This window comes from Eublepharis macularius, chromosome 4 (assembly GCF_028583425.1).
Source record: "Eublepharis macularius isolate TG4126 chromosome 4, MPM_Emac_v1.0, whole genome shotgun sequence".
Taxonomy (NCBI): domain Eukaryota; kingdom Metazoa; phylum Chordata; class Lepidosauria; order Squamata; family Eublepharidae; genus Eublepharis; species Eublepharis macularius.
Window position 1 is genome coordinate 16,156,399 of NC_072793.1, and position 19,654 is coordinate 16,176,052.

General features: G+C 43.7%; 1 protein-coding gene across 1 annotated transcript in view; it reads left to right on the forward strand.

The window, feature by feature from the left end:
• ARSG (arylsulfatase G) overlaps window positions 1-19,654 on the forward strand; it is a 148,893-nt gene that overhangs the window by 75,780 nt on the left and 53,459 nt on the right. The window contains exons 7-8 of the mRNA XM_054975854.1: window positions 11,735-11,919; window positions 18,670-18,750. Of these exons, the coding sequence (XP_054831829.1) occupies window positions 11,735-11,919; window positions 18,670-18,750 (266 nt within the window). The remainder of the gene's footprint in view (window positions 1-11,734; window positions 11,920-18,669; window positions 18,751-19,654) is intronic.

Consider the following 19,654-nt stretch of genomic DNA (forward strand, 5'->3'; position numbering starts at 1 on the left):
AGAACAGGGCTACCCACCTGAAACATACATTTACAATGTGATGCCAGAACTGGTGTGTATCCCCTGAGTTTAGGAGGGCTTTTATGTTAGTGAGGTTCAATCTCTTTCCCTCAGCAGTGGTCACAGGTAGATACGGGGTATTCCGTATAGGGATAGGCTGTGTGACTGCACTCTGAGGGAACCCAATTCAATCTCACATATTCTTTTTCGCTGCCCCAAATATTCTGTTATGCACAGTTTATTGATTCGTCCTCTTTTTCCTGTGCAGAGGGATTTTTTGGATAAGGATCTAAAATTTTTCTTAGCTGACAGGAGTCCAGCAATAACTCTATCCGTTGCTGAATTCCTGGCTTATGTGTGGAAGTTAAGGGTAACATTTTATAAAGCCCCCTATGACTGTGCTGTATCCTGAGATAATTTTGCTGTCTGGGGACACGATTGTGCTGCCCCATGAATTTATTCCACAACATTTCTCCTGTTTTGTCTGTATTATTTATGCCAATAAAGGTTGCTGTGTGCTGTGTGTATCAAATATGTTCATTTTGAAAGCTCCGTGCCCGTGACCTTCTGAAAACAGAAATCTGAAGAGCTATGTCTGATTTTACTATTATTATAATCTCAGAACTCTTTGTGCTCATGTGAGATCAAGGTATACACTACTGGATGAAGGGTTAATGAAAAAAAAACGTTTTAACTAATTGCAGGGGTCTAATTGGATATCAGAGCCAGATTAATCAAGTTAACCATTTGTTCAAATCAGCAAAGTTTTTCCAGGATATGATTCAATGGGCACGTTGCTGTCTGAAAGCAGTTTGATAATTACATAACGTTTAATTTCCTTGATCCTGTTGTGTTGTTAGACTCTGAATGAACACTCGGTTCATTAGCCCTGTGTCTGTTCTCAGCTACGTGAGTTGTCGATGTCCAGCTCGTGATAATAATGTTCATATCCATTTAAGGAGAATGAACATTTAGGGCAGAAAACACCAGAAGTACAAAGGTGACAGTAGCTGTTCTGACTTCCCTTTCTGGAGTTATTAATTAAACTTAATTCCACCCCCCCCGCCCCGGCCCAAGTTCTCTGTGTAGTTTCTTCAAGGTTTGAATATGGGAAGCAACCAAGATTCATGGCTGAATTGCATTTTGGCTACATACTCTCCACGTAAGAGAAGCTTTATTCTTCTTGCATGGTAAATAAATGAGCCAAATTGTTATTGCCAGGGCTTTTTTTCAGCGGGAACGCTGAAAATGGTCTCTTGAAAATGGTCACATGGTTGGTGGCCCCGCCCCCTGATCTCCAGACAGAGGGGAGTTTAGATTGCCCTCCGCACCGCTGCTTGGAGGGCAATCTAAACTCCCCTCTGTCTGGAGATCAGGGGGTGGGGCCACCGGCCATTTCACCATTTTTGCCGAGGGCGATTTAAACTTTTAAAAACGACCCCCTTGTTCCAGCTGACCCAAAGGGATGTCATTGTGCAGTCCTGAGTTCCACCACCTCTTTTCCCAGAAAAAAAACCCTGGTTATTGCTATTCTCTTACAAAGAAGCTATGAATAGTGTAAAACAGGGGTGGGCAAATTGCAGCCAGTGGGCCACATGCGGCCTGCTACAGAGTTTTTTGTGGCCCGCCAAGACAGTAGAAAAGTGTGATAGGGTACATATGTTTCTAAAATTAAATGTGCTTGCAGCTATAGATGATATGAAATTAGCACAATAAATAAATTGAATAAAACTACCACTATTTTATTTAATTTATATTTATTGATTTTTATGATACAATTTATACCTTTTCTGAAATGCAAAGTTAACTAATGGATGCAATCATTTTAAAAGGTGCGGCCCTCCGCTAACCTCCGCTCCCACAAAGTGGCCCCCGAGCCAAAACAATTGCCCACCCCTGGTGTAAAAGAATCTGTGTGAAACAGCCCTGAACTTGTATTCTCTGATTCTTGGATATTTCCTAGCCATTCGGCAGTGACAGAAACCCTCTTCACAAGTTGCAGTGAATGTACAGTATACACTTGATTGTTCTTCGTATGTGCTTTTAGTAATTTTCATGTTACAGTCAAAGCATGCGCAGCTGAAAGTGTGATACAAGCTCCACATTTATCTTGGTGCTGGTCCCCGTTTTCATTCATAAAGTGGACACATGTTGGCTCTTTCTTACAAACAAATATATGTACATACAGGCATGCATGTACATGTATGCGCTGTAACGTAATGTAAACAGGTCTACATTGAGCAGCCAGTCTTCTGCATATTTTTAAATAAGCTTGATGATTATGAGCAGTGTTCCGGCTCCTATCATCTAGTTTCCTTTAGTAGATGCTAAACTGGCCATTATTGTGAAATAGAAACTGTAGATACCTTATATCTAAAAAAATGGTCATAGATCCTGGGGAGTTAGTCTGTAGTTGCAAAATAGTAACGAGTCCAGTAGCACCTTTAAGACTAACCCACTTTATTGTAGCATAAGCTTTTGAGAACAACAGCTCTCTGCATCTGACGAAGAGAACTGTGGTTCTCAAAAGCTTATGCTACAATAAAGTGGGTTAGTCTTAAAGGTGCTACTGGACTCGTTACTATTTTATAAAAAAATGGTGGGGGTGAAGAGTGCTGTCAAGTCATAGTTGACTTATGGCGACCCCTGGTGGGAATTTCATGGCAAGAGACTAACAGAAGTGGTTTGACATTGCCTGCCTCTGCAACCCTGGCCTTCACTGAAGGTCTCCCATTCAATTACCAACCAAGGTCGTCGCTGCTTAGCTTCTGAGATCTGATGAGATTGGGCTTGCCTGGCTGTCTAAAAAATATCTTTAAAAAATATTACAGCAAAAAATCTGTTTGAACATGGTAACAATTCTTGTTCAGCTTTGGCTTCTCCCCCAAGAACTGTGTCAAGATGATTTCATCCGGATAGGAGCGATAGGCTTAAAGGTTAGGAGGCCCTTTCGTCATTACCCTAATTATACGGGCGCAAGAGCAGCTCCCACACGTCTGAGTTGGGAGGGATTGTCCAGGGCTTGGCTGTGTAAGCAGCACCCTAACTGTGATGGGGAAATATTTATTAATTTACAGTGTGAACTGATTCCATAGTAGTAGGGTTGCCAGCTCCAAGCTGGGAAATTCCTGGAGATCTGGGTGGTGAAACCTGGAGAAAGTGGGGTTTGGGGCGGGAAAGGACCTTGGCATGGCATAATTCCATACAGTCCACACACCCCCCCCCCCAAAGTAGCCATTTTCTCCAATCTCTCTACGCAATGCCATCCCTCCAGGCCCTCTGTGGCCTGAAGACCAGTTGAAATGCCGGGAGATCTCCAGCCACTACCTGGAGGCTGGCAACCCTGCATAGTAGGGTTGCCAGTCCCCCCCACTGGGGGGGTCCTCTGTTCCCAGCCACCACTCACCTGGCCAGTGAGGGGAAAGGCATGAGAATGGGCACCCTGGGGGGGGGCTTCCCACCACAGCGTGATTACATCACTCCCAGTAGTGACATCATCATTCAAGCCCCAGGAGTGCTCCTGGGCTTTGTGCACGTCCCATTCTTAAAGAATTGGCCTATTTGGGGCCCAACCCTACGCAATGCCATCCCTCCAGGAAGTAACACCATTGCGCCATGCCAGACTTGCACGTGCAAGGACGCCCTGCAAGTGAATGCTGGGTCCGCTTCTCCCGCCAGGAGGATAAGGGGACACGGAAACCCTATTTCATAGGCAGGTTCCCCATGACTGACTCCCACTTTTATGTTGGAATCATTTCAGTGTTTTCCAGCCTTTTGGAAGTCACTCATGGAAAAACAGGTAGGATAGTTTTTAAATAGGACTTCACGCAAGCCACTATTTGCCTCAGCAACCCCAGAACATTAAAAAGATGAAGCCAAGGTGTCTCTGGCCTCCTTCCTTGTTTAGCACAGTGCGAATCAAATCAAAATGTTCACTCTTGCTTGTTTTAAGCGAGCATGGCTCACTTTTCCAGCTCAAAGGGATAAATGATGAAGAGCTAAGAGTTAATCGGTTCTTCATCACTAAGAGTGATCGGTGGAGTGTCTTGTCTTCTCTTGCACTGCCCAAACCTCATGCAAATAAGAAATCAGATGCGTGCTGTACCTGCATGCAGTTTGTACATTTGTATTATGGGCCAATTTTAACACAATTTATTTATTTTACAACATTTATGGTCTGCTGTTCTCAAGAAGACACCAGCAGCTTATATGTAGAAAGGCACACTCTGTCTCATCACGTGATCAAGTGGAGCGCAAGTGGAGCACAAGTGAACAGGGAGGAATACACGTGAGCCTGTTCACTTGCCCTTCAAGGGTCATCCATCACTTGTAGCTTGGCTCTCTGTCTACACATTACATCTACATGGGGAACATCATGAGGACTTTGTATCATATGCGCAATGCGAATTATTTGCCTCCAAGACACATACCGGACCTATTCTGTCTGTGGCCACTGCATGTAGGCCGAAGTGGATGCTGCCTGCCCCCATTACCAAAGCCCTGAAAGCATGCGTGTTCAGATTGACATGGGGAATTAGCTTGCTTGTCCGTGCAGGAGTAGAAATGGATCTTTTATCTAACAAAATGGCTTTGAGGAGCATAATTCATTAGGAAAAGGACAACAGAAACCGATTTAAAGGTTTATAAAGAAATATGGAGTTTATGGAGAGATTTTGGTACAATACTGGGGCGGGGGGCTACCCTAAGCAGATACTGGAAAATACTAAAAATCAAGGCAAAAAGCAGGCACGGGAGTTACTTCTAGGCTAAGGTGGAAATATGCGGAAAATGGGGAAACAAGAAAGAGGAGAGTGTCTAGTCTTTCTGAATGCAAGGTGCTATCTAGCAAACAGAAGCAAATTGCTGGCTCTCTATATGGTGCCACGGGAGTTGTAAAATGGGGGGAGATAGATTAAGATGGGAAGCAAAAGATAGACCCTTCTTATTCCACATAGTAATCAGAAAGAAGAAGGAAGAATTGGGGGCCTGTTACAGTCCATGGAGAATCAAGAGTAAACCAACCATTGGGTTGAGGTAGAAGGCAGAATCCCGAAACTATTTACTAGTTCCGCCAGGCGTTTGGTGATTGAAGGGGGCGGTGCCATGTCGGCCTCCCACCTTTGGGGTGGGGAAGGTTCTCCCCACCAGTGCACCTTGTTAATTTGTTTTATTATTTGTATATTGATTTTAGTTTTTGTTTTTATCGATTTTAACTGTTCACCGCCCAGAGCCCCTGGGGATGGGCGGTATATAAATTGAATAAATAAATAAATAAATAAAATTGTTTAGAGGCCGAGAGGTGGCTTTTGTGCACCTTTTTGTGCATTGAGAAGGGAAGAGTGTCTTTGCTGCCATGAGATTAAGTCAGGATAGAAAACGAATTTTATTGGAAGATTTTAATTTTCGAGAAGGTAGAAAGAACTCCAAATACGGGCATTATTTAAAAGTATGGAAAAGTAATCTTGGTGTGAATAATTGGCCTGACAGCTGGCCTGCTCAGGCCTATTGGACAAAATCTGGGTTGTGGCGTGATTGATTTACCCAAGTGACAATTAACCAAGACTAGGAGATGGCTGATATCCTGGCTTCACTTATTGTTATGTTTTCAGGGAACTCTACACTGTAAGGCAGTTCCCTGGATGGTCCTAGAAAGTCATTTATTGGAGAGCAAACCTTGATCTTTAAAAAAGGCTTGAAGTTTGATGAGCCCCCAGGAACCCAAAAAACAGAACTATTGTCAAGGGAGTGTCCAGGCCCCCAGGGAGTAGGGCTGCCAGTCCCACAATAGGGGCGGGGGATCTCTACCCCCTGCTGCCACTTACCTGGCCAGCACCACCAGTGCAAGGGTTTCTGGTGCCCGCGGCCAGGTCTACGTGTGCGTGCACGCACCCCAGCCTGCGTGATGATGTCATCACATGACATAATCACGCGGCAAAGCCAGGTCCATTGGCCAGCGGGTGGCTGGGGCGGCATGTGGAGGCTGCCCGCGCTCCGCATGCCACCCCAGCCGCCTGCCGTGCCTGACCCATGGCTGCTGCGCCGGCCGGAGACATGTGGAGGCACGGGGCTGTCCAGCTTGAAGCAGCTGCGGGGCAGGCACACCAGCTCTGTGGCCGGCGCCTTCACTCCCAACAGCCCCTCTGGTGCCCCCTCCGGAGCCCCAGTGCCCACGGCGGCCACCTCACCACCTCAATGGTGGTGCTGGTCCTGCTGACCAGTGGGGAAAAAGGCCTTGGGAACGGGTCCAGGAGGCAAAAAACCTTCTAGGCCGGTTTGCAGCGCTACTTATCAACCACATGGACCACTGTGGGCTCCATTGTAAAAAATCGCATTACTTACACAGCTGCATATACATTTCAGAATGAAGCTAACAGTGATTCCATGGGGCAGTGGTTGTTTCCCCCACAACACAAAGACTTTGTAATGTGTAGTTGAATCCTAACATCCATCGAAGGCCTGCAGGGCATTAGAGGGGGAAAGTTTGACTTCCTTTATTCTGCTCTGCATTTTGCTGTAAAAATCAGGTTATCACTTTCACTTTATATGTGAAGGGGAAACAACCCAGGTTTGTCACTCTAATGTGTACTTTGAATCCTGGGCTCAGTTCACATGTGCCACTTGAAGCACTTTTCGGCCTCTCTCTAGTGGTTGGTGTGCACATAGTCGAAAACAGAAACACATGGTACCATCCTAGCATCTTCCAGACAACCTTAATGTTCTACTTTCAGTTCCCTTCGTTACTGGATTTCCCCCCCATTGTTTTCCCCATAGCTTTGTTGCATATCACTTGTTGTCCTGGCTTTTCTTCATTTTCTCTCTGCTCTTTTTGAAAACTCATTTCCCCCCCAATGTTTTTCTGAAATGATTTGATTTCATTTTTTTTTGCCCGTTTGTATTGCCTGCTCCATTTCTCATTACTTCACCTATCTTGCCATTTTGTTTCAGTGAGTGGTGGGCAGTGAATTTTTTTTAATGTACATGCTAGTGGTATACTGAAACAGATATACTGCACATACACTAAACAAACTGGCAATATCCAATCAGGATGTTGGATACAAGCCGCCAATCCTTGCTTCCACTTAGAACATTCTTTCTAAGAGTACACCTGAACGTTGCGCCTGGGCACCATTTTCAAGCTGTGTGTACACTGCATGATAGGTTCCTTTTCAATGCGCAATCTAAAGAGAAGGGCAAGCCTGTGAGGTTACTCTATAAAAAAGAATTCAAGGGTACCAGCAACTTCTGTCTGACTGAAAGACAGAGTGAGGACCCCAGATACATTTTGTGTGAACCGTAATGTGTGAAACTGATCAATGTTATTTTTTTTGTATGCAGTAAGTGTGAGAAATCTTGATACAATAGGTGGTAGATGAAAATACATATCTGTGTATCATTTTGGGTACTGGGAGGCAAATTTGTTTTGTTTAAAGTCCACGAACATGTATATAAAAGTATGCAAGTGCACACTTGAAGAAATCCTGTTCCTTCTCAATTGTCATCCAACCCATTTCCCCTGGAGGGCCCTGAGGAAGAGCAGGCCTTGTTTGAGGAGATAAATATAGCTGTAAACAAGAAAACAGGACATGTTCTCTGATGATTTAAAAATAGAACATGAATAACGGTTCAGGCCCACCTAGACCTGTTTTGATGACCTTCTTGACAGTATGTTTTGTTGGCTTTCAGCAACGTGCGAACACTAGAACCATTTCAGATTTACAAAATTATTCCTTTGTTTGACTTCATCTCATTTTAATCCACACTCTTTCCATTTAATATGAGGAACTCCTCTGTGTGTGTAAATTTCAGTCAGATCTTTTCTTACTTTTGGGTTATATATGATAGAGACCTTCTTGCGTCTGTCTATTAACAGTTTCAATGTCTGTTACTCAGTAAAGTGACTCTTCAGGTTGTACTTTGTGCTGGAAGCAGAAAACTCTAAAAACAGCCCTAAGAATCATTATAATCAGACCCTCCTCAAAGTGAGCAAAATGTGTAAATCAAATCTCCCTGCTTGGTCTTTGTACCCTAGAATTTTAAAAGATCTCATGAGTAGAGATGGGCACAAAATGGAACACGAACCAAAAAGAACCAGCGGTTCGTGGAACCAGCTGTTTGTGGAAGCTGATTTTCCACAAACTTCCACGAACTAGTCTACTGGTTCGTTTGGTTCATGTTAAACTGATATGCCCCTTTCTGTGCTGCTGCAAAGTGGCACAGAAAGGGGCATTTAAACCCATGGATCAGCTGCTTGTCGGGGAGATCCCTGACAAGCAGCTGATTTAAACAGCAGGGCTTGGCTGCCCAGCCAGGAGTTTCCAGCCGGCCAGCCAAGCCTGACCAACAGTTTAAATGGCCATTTCCCTGCCACTCAGTGCAGCCATTTAAACAGCCCCGCTGATTAAATGATCAGCAGCTTGTCAGGGATCTCTCCAACAAGCGGCTGTTCTGCAGATTTAAATGCCCCTTTCCATGCTGCTGTGAAGTGGCACCTGAAGAGGCATTTAAACCCCGTGAACCGGTTTGCGAACTTACCCCAGTTCGTGTAAGTTCATGGTTCGTAATTCGTGAAAATGCATGAACCACAAACCACACGGTTTGTTTGTTTTCACAGTTTGTGCCCACCTCTACTCACGAGTCTCATGTCAGCTAATTCTTCTGCTTTCCTGCAGATTTTGCGGGGCTGACCTGTGGAAGAGGATGTTTTAACAGTCTCATGGATCCAGTTTTCTATGTCAGCTGAACAATATAGCTCTTTTAGTCTAATGTTTTTGCTCCTTCAGAGACTGCACGTCCAATATTTCTTTGAAAACCACTAACAACCTTCCTAGAAATTCTTTTTGACTGCTCTGAGAATTTAAATGTACTTTCCTCTCATTTGAAAGTATTTAATCTTGTATATCCATCTCTGAGTGGCTCTAATGTTGGAGCCACATTTGTTCTCTATCTTCATTTTAACATCTGTTAAAGTATTGAAAATACAGTCTGGTTATGCTTGCTGTTAATCGTCCATTTGTATGAGAAATAAACATACCTCTTTCCCTAGAAAAGTCAGTAATGCTAGGAAAAGTAGAAGATAGTAGGAAAAGAGGAAGATCTAAAACGAGATGGCTTGACTCAATAAAAGAAGCCACATCCTCCGGTTTGCAGGGTCTGAGCAGGTCTGTTAATGATAGGACATTTTGGAGGTCTTTCATTCATAGGGTCGCCATAGGTTGGAAGTGACGTAACGGTACATAATATGCACACACACAAAAACACACACACACTTTCTCTTGCTTCCCATCATTTTTGGGGTCTAGCATAACTTGCTGCGACATTGCAAGGCAACATGGACAACATTTTTCAGAGTATGACACTGTTAGGAGGTGGACACCCAGTCCATGGGTCCCAGCCAGTGAGTCACGACTCTCTCACAGGTGAGGGGCAGCGCTGCACATTTCCACTTTTTCCTGCAGCCCCATTCATCCCCATGCATATGGTCAAGGTCAAGGTCAAGGGCCCAGGTTCAACTCTGGCAACTTAGGTAGCCAAGCTGTGGAAGATTACTTTCCCCAGTCCTTGGTGAGCTTCTGCCTATCCAGAGTAGATAACATTGAGCTAGGAGGATCAATGGCATAAAGCTTAGTATAAGGGAGCTTCAGATATGCTTAAGTACAATTGTTTACATTCCAGCAAGGCTACTTTCATGTGCAGTGAGCCAGTGTTAAATAGTGGTTAGAGTGTAGAACTAGGATCTGGGAGACCCAGGTTCGAATCTCCACTCTGCTATGGAAGCTTGCTGGGTGACCTTGGGCCAGTCACATACACTCAGCCTAGGGATGCCATTCCCCCACTTGGGGCGGGAGATCTCCTGCTCCTACCCTTCACCCCTGCCTCTACTCACCTGGCCGAAGGGGAAGGAAAGGTGAGGGAATGGACTTCCCAGGGGGTGACATTGTTGCACCACCCCTGAGAACGCTCCTGTGCTTCTCTGCAGGCTGATTTGGGCCCCAAATGGGGTGAATTGGGCCCGTTTGGGGCCCAAATTGGCTCGCTGAGAAGTGTGCGTGTGAGGAGCAACAGGGAGTGCCGGAAAGATAAGCGCTAGAAAAGCAGGGTATAGATGAAGTAAATAAATAAGAATGGATATATTACCAGTTCTGGACTGAAGAAAAAATGACTGTAGTGTTAACATTTTTTTTAAAAACTTGCCATTTTACTTCAGTAATCTAAAGAGGCTGTTACTGTTCTTTTCTGATTGTTATTAGCACTGAAATCTAACAGGGTAAAACAAATGAACATATAGGAAAAACAGGTGAAGTGGTTCAGAGAAATATAGAATCAAAACCCTTTGGCAGGCAGGTTGCGAAGGAAAGGCCGAGATTGCTCGAGCTCTGCTTCGCAGTTTTGCAAAAGAGACAAACAGGAATGGTGCGTAGAGAAGCTGTGACTGCATGCGCTTGACGGAAATGAAGGATAATGAGATTAGGAACTGAACTGTGGGAGAGGAAATGGCCCCTGTTATCTTTTTTTTTTTTTTTTAGTCATTCACTTTCTGGCAGGGTTGGAGCTCGGCGGTATGAACGTAGGCCTCAGACTTCTGAAGTGGCACTTAGCAACAGGAGAAGGAAAGTAAACACACAAAAAATCTTAAAACGTTGCAACAGAATTGGAGCGGAAAGCTGATTTTTAGTTCATAACAGGAAAGAACACCACTGCCCAAGCTTTTTTCTGGGGATGCTAGAATCTAATATCAATCTAATTTCATTTTTACCCCACCCTTCCTCTAAAGAATTTAGGACAATGCACGTGATATTTCTCTGCAGCATATATGGACCTGTGGATTTGTGCTAATGCTACGCAAACACAACCTTGTGTAGTTGCATCATAGGGAAGTAGGAAAGAGCTTAATTGATGCAATTAGTGCCTAAGGCAAGCATAATAGTGGAAGATAGGGTTGCCAGCCTCCAGGGAGTGGCTGGAGATCTCCCGGAATTGCAACTGGTCTCCAGGCCACAGAGATCAGTTCCCCTGGAGAAAATGGCTACTTTTGGGGTGGACTCTATGGAATTATGCCATGCCAAGGTCCTTTCCCTCCCCAAACCCCACTTTCTCCAGGTTTCTCCAGGTTTCGCCCCTCAGATCTCCAGGAATTTCCCAACTTGGAGCTGGCAACCCTAGTGCAAGAGCAAATGGTAAAAATGTTAGACTCTGTGGGAAATCTGAGGTATAGTGTTGGGGTATGGTTTTTCTTGGCAGTCTTTCCTCCACTTTCACATGTTGGCCCAAAAGAACTGCAGGAGTGGGATGGATGAAGAAATCAAAATGGCCAACAACCTTCACCAGTAAATAGGCTATAACTCTGTTATGAATGGTTATACAACAACCATTCCTTGCTCAAATTAAAAGTAATTTATGTTATTTTATTAGGTAAGATGTGAATTGATTACAGATGCGAAGACCGGGGGGGGGAATGGGGGGGGGAGTTCTTCGAGGCCAGGGTTTGAGGGAACGGATTACCCGGAGATGCTCAAGTGCAGGATTTTATGTGTGGTGTTCAATTCACGTGCAGGCTGTTCTTGCTCGGAGTGCCACTTTCACGGAGTTCCCTTTGTGTAATTGCATCGGCAAATATAATAGGAGTGGTAATAGATTACGGGCAGCTGTGTCTCTCTATTCTGTCCCTATGTGATTGTTCATAACATTTCCTCCATTCTTTAATTAACCAGTGTGTATTCCTGTGTTTCTTGTTTAGCCAGAGTGGCCGCCCATTCTTCTTGTATTTGGCTCTGGCTCATATGCACGTGCCTTTGGTAATGACAGACCCACCATGCAATCATCCATACGGAGCCAACCTGAGAGAGATGGATGCCCTGGTGGGACAAATAAAGGCAAAAGTTGATAGCACTGCGAGGGAAAACACATTCCTCTGGTTCACAGGTGAGGCGGTAAAACTCGGTTACTGTAATAAAGATTGTTTAGATAACTGTTTATAAAGGGAATCATGCAAGGATCTATGGGAAACACAAGGAGACTTTTTGGACTGAGCTTGGGTAATGTTTCTTTGGTGGGGAAGGCAGGGAAGAGTCAGTTTGGTGTAGTGGTTAAGAGCGTGGGACGCTAATCTGGAGAACTGGTTTGAGTCCCCACTCCTCCACTTGAAGTCAGCTGGGTGACCATGGGCTAGTCACAGCTTCTAGGAGCATTCTCAGCCCCACCCACCTCACAGGGCTATTGTTGTTGTGGGGATAATAATAACATACTTTGTAAACTGCTCTGAGTGGGTGTTAAGTTGTCCTGAAGGGTGGTATATAAATCTAATATTATTATTATTAATTAGACAGAGTCATTTAATAAATGAGGAATAAAATAGACAGTGATGTGCAATATGCTGTTCAAAGAGCATGCTCAATAGCTCAGATGTAGTGGCTGGAGTATTGGCTTGATTCAAATCCAAATCAGCCCCTCCCCGTGCACATGCACAAAAGATTTAAGTTTAATAAATCACAGGGAGCTCCCAATACAGAACTTCCAGTGTACATCTGGTTTGAGAAGACCCAGTGCAGATACTGAAACAGCATAAAGTGTGGTTAGACCCACGATCATGAAGCCCACTGTGTAGCATTGAGTCACTCAGGCTGATTCCATACAGCCGGTTGTTCCCGCTGTAACGAGCTTTTGCCTGTGTCTAAAACTAAGCTTCAACTAGCCAAGAGAAAGATGTATCTCTCTCTCCTGGGAAGCTTGCAGCAATTAGTTTTCAGACCTGTCAAACAGGTAAGTTCTTTGAACCAGCTGTTTATCAGTACATGTATTTATATAGGGTTCAATATTGCTTTGCAACTCTTTATCAAACACACAGACACCTGTCTAAAGTTTATTTCACTTTATTGAAAATACACCCTAGTTTTTTAATGAAGCAAGTAATCAAAATATAAATGGCTATTAATATAAATCCTATAAAAACAGAACACAGAGAGGCAATAAGAAGTAAGTTTGCTAACATTTCTTAATAAATCCTAAGTTTAACATGCTCAAAGTTTCTATGAAATACTTAGGTAGAATAAGTTCTCACCTAGATTCTCTCAAGAGATTTCTTCCATCAGTACCCTGCCATATTATCTGTGTTTGCAATTATATACCTCATCATATGCAAATATTTAAGGTCTACTCACATGATAGCACAAACAAATAATGATTGGTTTGACACTTCACTGAATATTCATAATCTCCATAGTACAGCCTTCCAATTAGTAAAAAATTATGTCATATTCAGATCTGCAAAAGAAAACTATTAATCTCTGATAAGTGTCAGGAAAAGTTAAGTTGAACGATCACCATTGGTTGAATCTCTGATAGAGGAACATTAATCTCGATAGAGTCCACTATTTTAATTAACTGTCTAAGGATGAAAGTACACCTGTTAGAATTACCTAACACAGTAAAAAATACACAGACAGTTCATGCAAAGTTTAAAAGTTCCTCTAGAGAATACAGGAGCTTGGCCTAGTACTCTTCAGTATTGATTATTGTCATGTGATTTTAATCTATATTGGCATAACAGCGCCCTTTGCTTGCTTTTTGTGTATGTTTTGCTGAATCACTCTGAAAACTCAGCCTCCATACACACTCCCCAAAAGCACTTACCTTGTGCTTTAAGGTCACAGAACAGCCTCCACAGTTCTTAGAAAAAGCAGTTTGGGAGGGGAGGTGGGGCACTTTCGTCATCTTCGCTGGCCTCCCTTTCAGATTTTTTTTTTTTTGCTCTGCACATGCGCGATTGCATGCTGAGATCTTTCGGGGGAGGAACTGGGCTGTGATTGGATGATTCCTCAGAGTGCTTTAACCATTCACATGCCCAAAAAGAATGCAGAAGTGCTCTGTCAGCCCATGGCAAACGAAAAAAACAGGGAGAGTTTAGTCTCAGAAAAGGCACCAAAAAACCTGAAATCAATCAGCCTGCAACCGTTTTGCAAATGGAGATGACTGGGCTTGTGGGGGGAAGCTGCTAGCATTCCCTAAGTGGGCCATTCCTATAAGGACATGTGGAAATGGCATCACTGTCCTTCCGCATTAATATCTTACAGGTTGTCCTTGAGGATAAAAATGTGAGAAATCCATGTACACCACAGTGAGATCCTCAGAAGAAAAGCAGGATACTAATGTGAATCATATGTACACGGACCGCAGATTAGTCTTTAATAAATGTTGCTGCCTTGTGTTGCCCTTTAGAGGTGGTATTTACATTAACAGACCTAGATGATACCTTGATGGACATGAAAGCAAATACCTGTTGGCGGTGCTCAGTTTAATTTACCAGTTAGACCCTCCATCTCACGTTTTTCTCTGCAAATTATTGCATTGAGGGAGCCTCTGCTTTCCCCCTTTCCTGCAGTGATGGACTTGAAAGGAAAATCACTGCAAGATACCTGCGACCTCAAAGTGCGAGGTACGCGCTTTTGGGGAGTGTGTGTGGAGGCTGAGTTTTCAGAGCAACTGAGCAAAACACACACAATAAGCAGGACAACGGCGGGAAAGATTGGCTGTGTGGAAATGGCCTAAATCTGAAGATTCGTATAGCTTGGAGGCGTAACACGTCTGTTCCTTAAGAGAGCTCAGAGCAGCTAGAAGAGTCTTCTATCGGCACATCAATGTTGTGCTTATCTTAAAGTCCGAAATATCTCTATAGTGTTTCAGTTAATTGACCCTTCTCAGGTCCCAAACAAGGAATCAAATTCAGGGTCCTGTGCAGCTGCTCTGGCCCTTTAAAAATGACCAGAATATACATTCACAGATGCCACAGTCTCCTGTCTCTTTTGGCTTTCGGCCTCAAATAGTGCAGTATTAACCGCACAGAAAATGATTATCATGTATGTTGTACATGTGGCAGAGAACCCCTGTTTTCAGAAAACCGAGAATAGACTAGGATGTGCCTGATGATTGCAGGTTGCTAGCTGCTTGTATATCAAGAGGATATGTGTAATATGGATGTTTAGATGGGCCCTGTTTGCCTTTTAAAGAGATTTATTAAAGGTATCTGGATTCAGTATTGGCAGTTCTGTTGTTTTAGATTCTGAAATACACAAAATGTGGGAACTTTGATAGCTTTGGGTATCTTCAGTCAAGCATGTTATTTTACGCGCACACGTCTGAAAATGAAAGTACAGGTCATTAAATAAAAAGAAAATACCCACTTCCTAAATCCTCTTTTAATGAGGTCATTCCTTGCTTTCTTCCAAATGACAGGAACTGCTGTGTGGCTCATTAAAATCCAAGCCAAATTACTGGTGGTTATTGTTTTCTCTCCCCATGCTTGAGATGCAATTATTGGAGTGGAAGGATAGCTTTTTCCTCCCTGAGAAAATGTGTTATAGCACTTTCATTTGGACAAGCCCAAGAAAATCAGCAAATCTCTTTGCAGCCTCTATATAGTCCCTTCTGAAAAGCTGGACTTGACTCTGGCCCCTTTTGCGCTTACAGTTTAAACTGCCATTTATGAGTATTCGCCGCAATGGCAATGGCTTCCACATGGCACCCTACCTTCCACACTGTCCAAGGCAGTTGGGCATCTTGTTTTTCATTTTAAATGGGCTTTGAAGCCTTGGTGCAGTTTTGGGCTTTCGGGGCTTTGCAATCCACATCACACTTTTAAAAAAAACTTTGAGCAAGCGTAGTAACATTGCAATGTTGGAAACCATCCCTCTCCTATATTTGCTGATTGGGCTGTCCTCTGCCCACTGGAGACGCAATTGGTGGTGGAGTTCGGGGGAAACGTACTTTTTGTGCTAGTTCCACTCTCATTTTTTTTTAAAAGCCAGGCAGGAAAGGGTTAAAATACTGCTCCTTCATTTCCTCGGCAGCTTCCCTGCTGCTTTGTTTTCAAAGGACTGTGCAAAATGCTTGGGGTTTTTTCTCTTTGGCAAAGCATGAAATATGCCTGGGAGGGAGGGAAAAACAACCATTTAATTCTTTCCTGGTTTTTAAATCCAGGAGGAATGTGCAGCAAGGTTACAATGTTACAACTTTACAACCCATTCTTGCCTTTGGGAGAAAAAGAGAGTGTGTGCATACCCCAAGAGAGGAAGGGAAAAGCAGCTATTTAACCCTTTCCTGGCTTTGAAAACCAGCAAGGAATAAGCAACAATGTTAGGAATTGTTCCTGGCTTTGAAAAAAAAGTAAGATAGTGCGTGCATACCCGGGAGGAAGGAAGCCAATGGAGAAGCAGCCTTATGACCCTTACCTCGCTTTACTGGAAAAAAATGGTGGAAAAGGAATTCAGAGAGCTGAGGGTGGGAGTGGTTAATTTTGCACAGACCAATCAGCTCCTGGGGGGAAGGAAGGGAAAAGAAGCAGAAGGGGAGTATAGAGTTCGCATTGACATTAATTGGGCGAGAAGCGACTCAGTACTGTGTCCCATGACTACCTTGCAAGTGTGAAACTCCTGAAAACATGGGAAGCAGAACAGATAAAAAAGTCCCAGTGCTTTAAAGTCCCAGTGCGAAAAGGACTTCCCATTGGCCAGCCGTCTCACTTTCACCTCAAGGAAGCTGGACTATTGATTTGATTTGATTTGATTTGATTTGATTTGATTTGATTTGATTTGATTTGATTTGATTTGATTTGATTTGATTTGATTTATACCCTGCCGTCCCCACGAATGGGCTCAGGGCGGCTCACAACATTAAGTGGCTAAGTTTCTCCATTCCATTTTGAAGTTGCGTCAAAGGATACCACAGAAATAAGCTATAATTGTATTTATGTATCCATAATGTAATATCCTTTTAACTTTGTTTTTCTTTTTTTGTAAGTGGATAACTTGAATTGTTGATATATGCCAATAAAGGCTAACTTGAACTTGAACTTGAACTACAGTAAATTTATCATAAAACTATAAAATCAGTAATAATCTTAAAACAGTCATTAAAATAGTCCAGGCATCATATCCATAGGCTACTTATAGCAGGGGTGGCCAAACTGCGGCTCGGGAGCCACATGTGGCTCTTCTAGACATATTGTGCGGCTCCCAGTGGTCTCTGAGTATCGCTGTGGCCATACATTTTATTTTATTTTATTTTATTTCCCTCCCTCCCTTCCTTTTTCATGTCTTTCCCCCATCCCTTTCCTTCTTTCCTTCTTTCTTTCCATGGCTTTTCCTCCCTTTTCCTTTTTTCCTTCCTTCTTTCTTTCCATGACTTTCATATATTCAATAAAAATGTTGGGGTTGCTTGCTAGGTCTGACTCAGAAATTACCTGGGGACTTTGGGGGTGAAGCCTAGCAAGAATGTGACATCACTTTTGTGATTTCACTTACAAATCAAAGATCAAGTGATGGCTCTTCCCAAGCTCCACCCCTTCTGATGATGTCACTTCCAGCATCTTGCACCAAAACCCCACCCCTTCCTGTGATGTCATTTTCAGGACACTCCCCCAAACCCACCTCTTCATCTTGAAGTCACTTCAATGCATCATGTCTTGCGGCTCTCAAACATCTGACATTTATTCTATGTGGCTCTTACATTAAGCAAGTTTGGCCACCCCTGGTATATAGGCATACATATGGGCATAGCACATGACCGAGGGCAGACCCAGAAAAAGTGGTGGTCTTAGGTGGAAGAGGGAGGACACCTGCTGATCCTCAGATAGACTAGACAGACCATTCGGCTGATCCAGTCTGGCTCTTTATGTATTCTTTTGGGAAAGGGGCAGGGGAACGGGAGCATCTTTCTCTTCCTTCCGGACCTGTCCCAGGAACGTCCGCAGCAGCACCATACAAGTACAAATCCAACCTTGTAGAGGTACTAAGCAATGCAGAGAAGAAGCACAACTTGCTTCCCACACCTGAATAATTTGGAATCATCCAGAAACTTGGCCCCTTCACTGCTCATCGCCAATACCTAATAATTTATGAACAAATTAAATATCAACAGAGTCTGGGATTTGCGGGAGAGGACCTCTCTCCACTTTTGAAAGAGACCATCTTCAACTCCCCTCCCTCCCCAGCATACATCTCTTGGATATCCTCATACGCACATCCCACTTTAGAAATAAACGTATTTAGCTGCAGAAGGAAATAGAAAAGCCTCCTTGAAATTCACTAGAAAATTCACTAAAATTCTCCTGCACCTTCTTGTGGCCTTCTCTCAAAGTTTGGCAACAAGTGTTTGGTACAATGTTAAAAGGAAGCACCATGAGAATATCCATATACTGTCCATACATATATTGGAAGTAAAAAAAAAAAAAGGTAGCCCCCTGTGCAAGCACCGGGTCATTACTGACGCACGGGGGGACATCACATCACTGTGTTTTCTTGGCAGACTTTTTGTTACGGGGTGGTCTGCTATTGCCTTCCCCAGTCATCTACACCTTACCCCCAGGAGACTGGGTACTCATTTTACCGACCTCGGAAGGATGGAAGGCTGAGTCACCCTTGAGCCTGCTACTTGAACCCGGATTCCACCGGGATCGAATTCAGGTCGTGAGCGGAGCTTGGGCTGCAGTACTGCCGCTTACCACTCTGCGCCACGGGGCTCCTATATTGGAAGTCACTTTATTAAAATAGGTAATTTTTTTTTGAAGGATGGGGGCCATGGTGTGTGCTCCCTGACCATTATGACTACCAGCTGTCTATGTTTTGGATTATATTTGCCACCTTGTTTCTTTTTTCAGCAAGTTATTCGTTTTTGTCCTAGGAGACAATGGCCCCTGGTCTGAGAAGTGCGAGTTCGCTGGAAGTGTTGGTCCATACACGGGGATGTGGCAGAGGAAAAGAGGTAACTTAATTGCTAGCATTACTCATTTAAAGCCTATGATGGGTTTTTGTAGTACTGGTAGAAGGTGCATTTTCTATAAATATACTTTTTCAAAGTCAGGCAAAAATCTGAAAGAAAATTTGGGGCTTATTCTCTTACAATGCTGACCTCTTCCTCCTCCACTGTGATGGAAATATTTGACCCAGGATGCATGCTTTGTTTGATTAGCATACCCAAGATGAATTTCCAGTCTGCATCTCTGGGGCCATTAGAGACTGTTTTCTCTCCAAAAGTTTACAGTGTTAAAAAATTGTACTCTGTGTGTGTTTTACTCTTTGAAATATCCGCAGATATTCAAAATCCAAATACATTTTATTAAGACCAGCCAAAATGTCACAACACATTGTAAAGCCTGAGTTCTCCAGATATTGGAGAAGGGAGAAAAAAACATATATTTCAGGCCAGGGCTTTTTTCTGGGGAAAGAGGTGGTGGAACTCAGTGGGTTGCCCTTGGAGAAAATGGTCACATGGCCGGTGGCCCCGCCCCCTGATCTCCAGACAGAGGGGAGTTTAGAGTGCCTTCCACGCCGCTCACTGGCACGGAAGGAAATCTCAACTCCCCTCTGTCTGGAAATCAGGGGGCGGGGCCACCGGCCATGTGACCATTTTCAAGAGGTTCCGGAACTCCGCTCCACTGCGTTCCTGCTGGAAAAAAGCCCTGTTTCAGGCCGTGATGTATCTGCCTGAATGATGATGTCCTCTGTATCTGCATTGTGGATGCATAGGGTTGCCAGCTCCAAGTTGGGAAAGTCCTGGAGATTTGGGGGGTGACACCTGGAGAAACCTGGAGAAAATGGGGTTTGGGGAGAGAAAGAACCTTGGCATGGCATAATTCCATAGAGTCCACCTCCCAAAGTAGCCATTT